This window comes from Corylus avellana, chromosome ca2 (assembly GCF_901000735.1).
Source record: "Corylus avellana chromosome ca2, CavTom2PMs-1.0".
In the NCBI taxonomy this organism is placed as follows: Eukaryota; Viridiplantae; Streptophyta; class Magnoliopsida; order Fagales; family Betulaceae; genus Corylus; species Corylus avellana.
The window spans coordinates 27,781,733-27,791,158 of NC_081542.1; the positions used below are offsets into that span (position 1 = coordinate 27,781,733).

The following is a 9,426-nucleotide window of genomic DNA, read 5'->3' on the forward strand; positions in this document are numbered from 1 at the left end:
AACCCCATTCTTGGTGCCCTTCCATATAAGAGTATCCTCCTGGTTTGTACAGCTTATTGGTATTGCTTGGAACATGTGTACCTCTTCTTTTGAAAAAATTGTTTCCAAGTGAGGAGTTTTCCACCATCTCGAATCTTTATCTATAAGTTTGCAAATGGTTGCTTCCGGATCCATCAATGTAGGAGGGGAGAGAACTCGAAAGTAGATGGATTTGAAAGCCACCTATCCTTCCAAATGCGAATTTTGCGACCATCACCTACTCGCCAAACCAATCCCTCTTTTAGTAAGTCACATGAGCTAAAAATACTCTTTCAAGCGAAAGATAAATGCCGTCCTATATTCGCCTCCAAAATTGTGCTCCCTAGGTAATACTTTGCCCTCATAATTTGTGCCACCAAACTATCCAGCTGAGACCATAACCGCCAAGCTTGTTTGGCCAACAGAGCCTTATTAAAACTGATAAAATCACGGAATCCCATCCCACCAGACTCTTTTGGGAGACCCATCCGCCCCCAGCTCATCCAATGCACTCGAGATTTATTCTCTTGATGACCCCACCAAAATTTTTGCATTTGTGAATTTATCTCCAAACCTAGAGCATGTGGGAGACAAAAAATACTCATACAATAAGCGGGTATAGCCTGTATCATAGCCTTGAGGAGGATCTCTTTGCCAACCTGAGATACGTATCATACCGTTGAGTTGAAGGTATCCCAACTATTTCAAAAATTGCTCCTCTCACCTCCAATGGCGTATTACCATTGAAAAATAATGATGTCTTATTATTGTTGAGACGTTGTCCAGAAGCTGCTTCATAAAGTCTCAACACTTTGGTGAGAGTGTCCAATTGAGCATGCTAGATTTACAAAACATCAAGCAGTCGTCCGCAAAAAATAAATGGCTTATCTAAGGACCCCTTCGTGATGTAGGAACTCCAATCAAAATCCTATCACCATTAGCCTTCATCACCATGGCACTCATGCCTCTGCACATATAAGAAATAAATAGGGTGATATTGGGTCACCTTGCCTCAACTCCCTTTCCGGTTTGATCTGTCCACACGGTTTTCCATTCACCAAAACCGCGTATTGCACCGATGTGACACACATCATAATCAGTTGAACCCATCTCGGAGCAAAACCCAATCGATATATTACCGCCTCTAAAAACCTCCATTCTACCCGATCGTAAGCCTTACTCATATCTAGTTTGACAGCCATAAAACTTGTTTTCCCCTTCATCCGTGTGTGCATTGTATGAAGAGTTTCATACGCAGCCAACACATTTTCTGGGATCAGTCTCCCTAGGATAAAAGCACTTTGAACAGGTGAAATAATATTGGGTAATATTCTTTTCAACCTATTTGCCAGAATCTTAGAAATCATCTCATATATAACATTGCAGAGGCTTATAGGCCTAAAATCATTGACACAAGTAGGGTCCTTAACTTTCAGAATAAGAGCAATATTTGTCAAATTTAAGAAGGAAGGCATACTACCAGAGTTGAGAGTACCAATGATAGCTTGACAAATATCCCCCCCCCCCCAGTGCTCCAATTTTTCTAGAAGAACCTAGTAGTTAGGCCATTCGGACCCATGGCTTTTAGTGGAGCCATGCTGTGTAGAGCACTAGCAACCTCTTCAATAGTAAACGCTTGTAGTAAAGCGTTATTCATATCCTCCATAACACGCCGCTCAAGAGGCTGTAGACATGGAGACATATCATCTGCACTATTAGAAGTAAATAAGCTTTGAAAATAATTGACAAAAGCCAATTGTACCTCTTCTTGCGAAGTGAAAAGCTGCTCCTCAGTAACCAAAATACTAGTAATAGCATTGGGTTTTCTACGAGAATTGGCACAGGCATGGAAAAACTTTGTGTTTCGATCTCCACCTCGCAACCATTCAGCTTTGGCTCACTGCCTCCAATTGAGATCCGACTAATCTAGCAAAGTTTCCAATTTAGACTTCACGGCTCGAGTCTCTTCACTTACCCCCACCCCTTCTTTGCCTTGAAAGTCAAGCAGTTGCTTTTGTAGAACCACAATCTGATTTTGTAGTGATCCATTACAGCTTCTTTGCCAACATAATAAATCATTTTTGCACCGTACAACCTTGGATTCAATTACTGCCCATCCAATACCATTACCCGTGCCACCTGTCCAAGCCTGCTTAATGACATCGTTGTACACCTCTTCCAAAATCCATCTCTCCTCATATTGAAAACTTCTCCTACCACGCCCACTTACATCATGTCCAGACAAACACAAAATAAGTGGGGCATGATCGGAACAAATTATCACTTCTACCATCACCTCTACATTCGGAAAAATGTCTCTCCATGCCGAGTTAGCAACTCCTCTATTGAACCTTTCCTTCATAAAATGCACCCCGGCTTGAAAATTACTTTAAGTAAACTTTGGACCCCGATAACCAAGATCGGAAAGTTCACATGTCTCTAAAGTTTGTCGGAAAGCTGCCATTTGACTATTCGAATGTCCACCTCCACCCCATTTTTCCGAAATTGTCAAAATTTCGTTAAAATCTCCTAAGCAAACCCACAGAGCCGGATCCATACGGGCTAGATGTTTAAGTAGCGCCCAAGCTTCAACACGTTTAAACACATCAAGATGACCGTAGAATCCAGTGAATTTTCATGGGACTCCATCGCACAAATGTTTAACCAATCCATTTATATGACGTTGGCTAAAATTTTGGATATCCACTGAAAAATCATCATCCCAAAACAAGTCCAAACCACCACTCCTACCGACACTATCAACCACAAACATGCTAGAGAAACTTAGCTTGCACCGAATAACCTCCATTTTTCCCTTCCATAACTTGGTTTCCATAAAACAAAACCATTTTGGGCTTCTTATGCTTTACTAATTGGCAAACCTTCCGAACTGTCCGGAGGTTCCCAAGCCCCTGGCAGTTCCAGCTTATTATCTTCATTGCGGTCGGCGGGGTTGCGCCACAGCCTCCGCCATCCCCAAACCATTGGTTGTTTTTATGGAAATAACTTTGCGTCCCTTCACTGTTATTTCAGACGATACAATTTCTCCCTTGGAATTTCTTTTTTTCCGTGACTCCTCCACCGGGCTCATATTAGGTTATGTAGACAAATCAAATTCCTCACGGTCTCTTTTTTTTGGAATAGTCCTTCCTGGACTTCCCGTAGTAACCAACTGCAGACCGGTGTTGCACAGTTTGTTCCCCTGCATTGATTTCGCCACATCAGAAATGAGAGGGCCCATGTAAGTACTTGGGCTTTATAGCTGACCCAAGGCCCCATCCTTCTGCCGCCTAGACTCAAAGACAGCTCCCTCCCCTGGCGATTCGTGCTTCATAACTTCATCATGCAATTTAGCCAGCTCGCGCCTCGTAATATTGCCATGCAAATCAGCCAGCTTACTCTCTTTAACATTGTCGCGCAATATTTCCTTATTAGGGAAGCGAGAATTACTCTCCCTCCAAACTGACGTGCATGAATTCTCCCTTGAAACTTTTTTTGCAAAACCTTCATGCACTTTTTGCCACTTACCATAATGGGATTTGCCCGTTCGTCCATTATTCTCTCCATATTCTCCATACTTCTCGCCATAATCTCCATTATTCCCCCCGTGATTTTCGCCTCAATACCCGCTTCTTAGACCACACCCCTTGGAATGCCCAGCTCCCGGAGATTCACCAGCGCCACCTCCATTGTCTCCTGCCGATTGGCTCCCCTTTGCCCCTCGGTGATGATTCCCCTCCTCCGTGTGATATGCAGAACTAGCAGGTCCCATTTTATATGAGAACCGATTATAACTTCGATCAGGTTGTCTAGTGGGAGAGGGGGCCCTCAGCCAAGGCCAATATTCTTTTGTCTCTTGCTACCGAAGACTACTCCTTTGGGGACACCCAATTCTTCCATGGCATATCGCGCCACATTGAAAGCAAAATTTTGGAAGGCGTTCGTATTGGAACGAGATCAAAGTAGTATTACCTTCAATATTGATTTTCCTTCCTCTTGGAAGTGGCTTTGACATGTCTAGACAAATCTTAACTCGTAGGAATTCTCCCCACCCTATCCCCCTCGCATCTGTATCGACCATTTCGACCACACCCAGCGATGCTCCAATCTTATGACCGATCTCCCTACCCATACATGCTAAAGGCAAATTTTTCATCTTCACCTAGAACGCTGCCTTCTCAAAAGTGAATTGTGATGGCGTTTTAATTCCATGAAAATCCTCAATAAGAAACAGGTGCCCCTCAAAGATCCACGGTCACCCCTCCAAAACTCTCTCCTTATCCTTAGGATTCGAAAATTCGATCAGGAACAGGTTTTCCCCTAGGACTTTGAAGGAGAGACTTTCCAACGGTTTCCACCGTTGCATAAGAGCTGATCGAATTGTCTCTCTGCTCACCATATGACCACGATCAGTTTGCCCAACACACATGCTTGACCAATCGTGACCCCTTCGTGTAACTCCACCTTTTGAATCGATAACTCCACCTCCTCATCCTTCGTCAATGAAAAATTCTCCTACTGTGCAGCTAGATCATCCGCCATACGAAGATAAATCACCACAGATACAAGAGTTTTGAAAACCCTCCATGATATTCTTTCACAGTCTAAGCCTGGAAACACAACTCCTTCTCATCTAGGGTTTGCTAGAGAGAAAACTTCTTGATGATTGATTGATATGGCATTATGGTTAGTGAAGTCTTCTAAAGCCTATCAACTTTAAGATTCCACAATCTCTCAAGACCGATTGAGCCATAACTTAATATCAGCCCCACCGAGAACTCTAACAGTACACAAATAACATGAATTTTTATGGGAAAAAAATGGAGTTTTTATTAGATTCTAGTATATCTCTAGACGAAAACACCAGATCTTTTATCTTAAATGAGTAACAAAACTTGAGGAAACCCTCCTCACCATTATTTTATTTATTAAAGTAAGGAGTAACTTCACTTTAGACTATTGAATTACCACACGATTTGACAAACCCCCCAAATTTCAAAACTTTTCGATTTGAACCCCTTAACTTTCAATTGCAGTCAATTTGAACCAATTCGTTAGATTTTAAATGTTCAAAGTGAGACAATAATGTTTATAACCCCTAAATTTTTTATAAAATTTTAAATTTACCCTTAATTCCAAAAATAAATAAATAAATAAATAAAAAGAAAGGAAAAATTAGGGATATTTTTGTCTTTTTAGGTATTGCCGTTAGAAGTTAACGGTTAAATGTGACCAAGGGGTTCAAATTGACTGCAATTGAAAGTTCAAGGGTTCAAATTGAGAGGTTTTAAAGTTTGGGGGCATATCAAACCGCGTGGTAATTCAAAGGTCTAAAGTAAAGTTATTCCTTAAAGTAAACATTATCCCATCTTATTATGTTCTAGTTCTTGCATTCTATATTTAATTAATTGTGGAACATTGTTTAATTATTAAATGTTGACCTTAAAATGATATTCTAATGAAAGTAATTGCCTTTTTGTAGGAAAAGAAAGGAGTAAGAAAAAGGGTAAAGTGGCAACATCGTGAACATAAGATTTTTTTTATTATTTATTTATTTTTATTTTAAAGTGAAAAAGGTAAGCAGGAGAGACCAACTGTGGTTATTCTATTTAGGTGTGAACATAGTAACACCAATCTGTTGGGCCACATAAAAGAGAGTTAGATGGTGGAAACTAAAAGCGTCACTACGACAGTAATAAAAATCATGGTGATTTACACTAATTAAGCACGGAGATTTTTATTGCGGGATTTGAATCCATGCCCATGCCCTTAACATATTCACAACCACTTTAAAAATTTTATTGAACAATTATCCTTATGGTTCGTGGGAATAAGACTTAAAAGCAAAAGAAGAACAAAAAAAAGAACAGGCCTTTGTCGTAGACTCGTAGAGGACATCCGGCCATTGATTTGAAAAAAAAAAAAAATCCGACAAAACTCCTACTTTGCTAATTAATACTATGTGTGGACGTAAAAGTAAAGTCAACCTTTTCTCTTTACTATTTATCTGTAAATCTTTTTCATAGAGCATTCACAATGGAGCAGCTAAATGGTACTTTTATCTAAAATAGCTAATCAAATTTTTAAAAAACTTACCACATTAGATTAGCGAAAAAGAAAAAAAAAAAAAAAGAAAGAAAGAAAAATGAATATTTGATTGGATTAGCCAAAAAATAAAAAATAAAAAAATGCTACATGTAGCAGTACTTTTCAAGAAAACCATTTTATTTTTTATTGTTTCTTCACCTATTTTCTCCTTCTCCAAAACTCTTTCCACTTTTCAAGTTTGAAGAAAAGAGAAATTTGGGGTGATTGGTTGTTTAATTTGGTGTTTTTTTTTTTTTTTTTTTTCATGGAAATGGTTTTTTGAATTAAAATGAATAAAAAATAAAAAATAAATATTATTTTAATAAAATAGATAGAAATATAACTAATCGGATGTAGATGCCTTTAAAAATTCATTTGCTAAACTAGATAAAGTAAGTTTTGAGGAGCTATTTTGCATAAAAATTTGGCTACTCGATTGTGAATGCTCTTAAAATGATCCAACGAAACTTATCTTCTTTAGGTTAAATACTTTATTAGTACATGAGTTTCCAAAATTTTATTTTTTTACAAAGGGTTCAAATCTTATCATAAATGGTACTTGACTTACGAGAAAAGACCAACTTAATACATTTATTAGGTTCTATCATACGTGTCATCACATAGAAATGCCACGTGTCCTAAAAATGAATAATAATAAAAAACTAAACCTAAAAAAAAAAAAAAATTCTTTTTTGGTTTCGAAAGAACCTCAATTTTTTTTTTTTTTTTTTTTGTTTTTGTTTTTGTTTTTTTTTTTTAGATTTTAGTGTTTTAATTCATTTTAATATTTTTTAAGACGTGGCATTTCTATGTGACGACCAATGGCATTCCTTTAGTTTGGGCTAACGAAGGTACTAAGTTGATATTTTCCCGTAAGTCAGGTAGCATTTATGATAGGATTTGAACTCTATGTGAGAAAAAATAAAAATGTGCAAACCCAGATACTAATAAAATAACCCTACTATTAATTCGTAAATATTTTTCTTAAAATGATCCAACCAAACTTATCTTAAGGGGATTTTTTATTTTTTATTTTTTTTTGGACATGTTCATACAAGGGAAGAGAGAGGGGGGATTTTAAACTAGTGATCTCTGCTTCATGAGGCGTGGTTCACATCCGATTGAACTACCCCTTAGAGACATTCTTAAGGGGATTTAGGGAATTGTTTCATGTACGATTTTTTAAATTTTTAATTATTATGTTAAAATTAATAGTTAAAATTTTATAATAAAAATCATTCTATTTATGCTAGTCAAAATAAAAATCCTTAGCGATGTCTTCAAAGTAATCTTTGTCGAAGAAGTCTTCGTAGTTGTAGTTGGAGCAACAGGCGAATGCTTCTGAGCAACTGGCGTCTTCTGAAAATTCATAATATACTCATAAGTATCAGACAAATGATCTATATAGTCCCCCTTTCCTTGTTCTTTTATTTGAATTCAAATATATATATATATAAGTATTAGACAAATGATCTATGTCCTTAAACCTACCAATGCCAGCTAGGTGTTCAAAAAAGTACTTTTTAAATTCATAGTCATCAATGGAATCATGGGGAAGACGCAAGTCTTTAATCTGCTCAGCACACCTTCTTCCCAAATTCCCTTCTAGAGTGAGGTCCCTACATCGCCGTAAGTCAAGCGATTCAAGGTGAGGACAACCATCGAGGATGGCCTGCAAGCTGTCGTTAGTCAGACGAAAAGTTCCAACAAGATTGAGGCAGCGCAATTTACTCATGTTCTCTGCAATAGCAAGTGCCTCCTCATGACACTTTTTAGAACCCCGAAAATAGTTGTTGAATTGGAGTGATTTCAAAAGGGGGCAACAGCGGCCCACAGCTTCCAGAGCTTCTTTCGACAATGGACAGTATGAAATGGAAAGCTCCTCTAGTAATGGAAGTTTTGCAGCCACTCCACTCAATCCCCCATCTGAAACGCCTTCGCAGTTTGCAAGTCGAAGGCGTTTGAGCTGACATGAACTGTTAAAATAACATGGAAGGAAATGACAAGAAAATCTACACATACATTTAATGGACCTATAAATAAATAAAACCTTGCATATTTTCTGATCCTTAATTATACATCTAATTAAGGTAGACGATGGCGATAATTAATTACAGAAGCCTAATTATTTAAACATGAAGAAGTGAAACCAGATGTCCTGGGATTTATTATGCATAGGAAGATTTTAATTATAATTGGTTCAATGGTGCTGCAATAAGCACTCATTGTGCACAAGATTCCCCCCCACCCACACACAAAACAAGAATTTATGGTGGCAGAGGTTCTTTTTTTGATGAGTAAACGTTATTAAATAATAAAGATGCACAACAAGTAAAATTTAAATTTTTTATGATCATCAAAACTACATCCTCCAATCAAATTCCCGCTTTATCAGCCACAAGGATTACATGTACAACTCAAGGATAAAGAACATCAATCAATCACATTGTGCAACAAAAAGGCAGATTAAACATAAGCATAGCAATCAAAACCTTAATTTCAGGCGCGCTATTCAAATCAAATCCGAACAGAAAAAAAGAAAAGAAAAAAGAAATAGGAATTTTGGTATTCTCCCATCATTTTCATTTATGAGAAACGATGTTCTTTTGTATTCTCCCATCATTTTCTCTCCTCATCTCTTGAAAATTAATTTTTAAATTTGTAGGGTCCTCACAAATGAAGGTGTAAGTCCTACAAATCGAATGGTTAATTTTTAAAAGGAGAGAATGAAAAAAATGATAATAGCTTAAATGTGGGAAACCCTCCTCACCAATTTTACTGATAATAATTTTTTATTTAATTGTGAAATATTATTTAATTATTAAATGTTGAGCTTAAAATGATATTTCTAATGAAAGTATTGCCTTATTTTAGGAAAAGAAAGGAATAAAAAAAAGGGGTAAAGATGCAGCATAGTGGAAAGAAGACTTAAAGCAAAAGAAAAAGAAAAAGAAGAGGGCTTTGTTGTAGAGGACATCCAGGCGTTGATTTGGGAAAAAACAACGAACAAGAAAGGCAAATGTCTCCTACATCTGCCAGCTATAAAAGAGACCAGATAAGACAAAATAAAAGAAAGCAAAACTCGAGGGAAGCAGCAATTAAAGAGAAAAGAAGAGGTGTAAACGAGATAGGTCACGTAAAAGAGAACGTTACCCAACTAAGAAGGAAATGGTTTGGTACTTTTGTTTAACCCTCAAAAAAAAGATATCCGATTCTTTTCGGTTCAAATGAGCCGGAAAAAGTCGGTTTCTTAAAAAAAAAAATGTTAATTACCATTTTAGTATTTAGATTTGGGCCATTTGCATCATTTGAGAGTTTATT

The 9,426-nt window shown here is 37.3% G+C and overlaps 1 protein-coding gene across 1 annotated transcript; it reads right to left on the reverse strand.

Moving 5' to 3' along the window:
• Positions 1–7,385: 7,385 nt before the first annotated feature.
• Positions 7,386–8,125, reverse strand: LOC132169498 (putative F-box/LRR-repeat protein 23). The gene is made up of 2 exons (XM_059580528.1): positions 7,572–8,125; positions 7,386–7,464 (listed from the first exon to the last, which is right to left on the reverse strand). Exons 1-2 carry the CDS (start codon positions 8,123–8,125, stop codon positions 7,386–7,388), a joined length of 633 nt encoding a protein of 210 aa, XP_059436511.1.
• Positions 8,126–9,426: the final 1,301 nt, after the last annotated feature.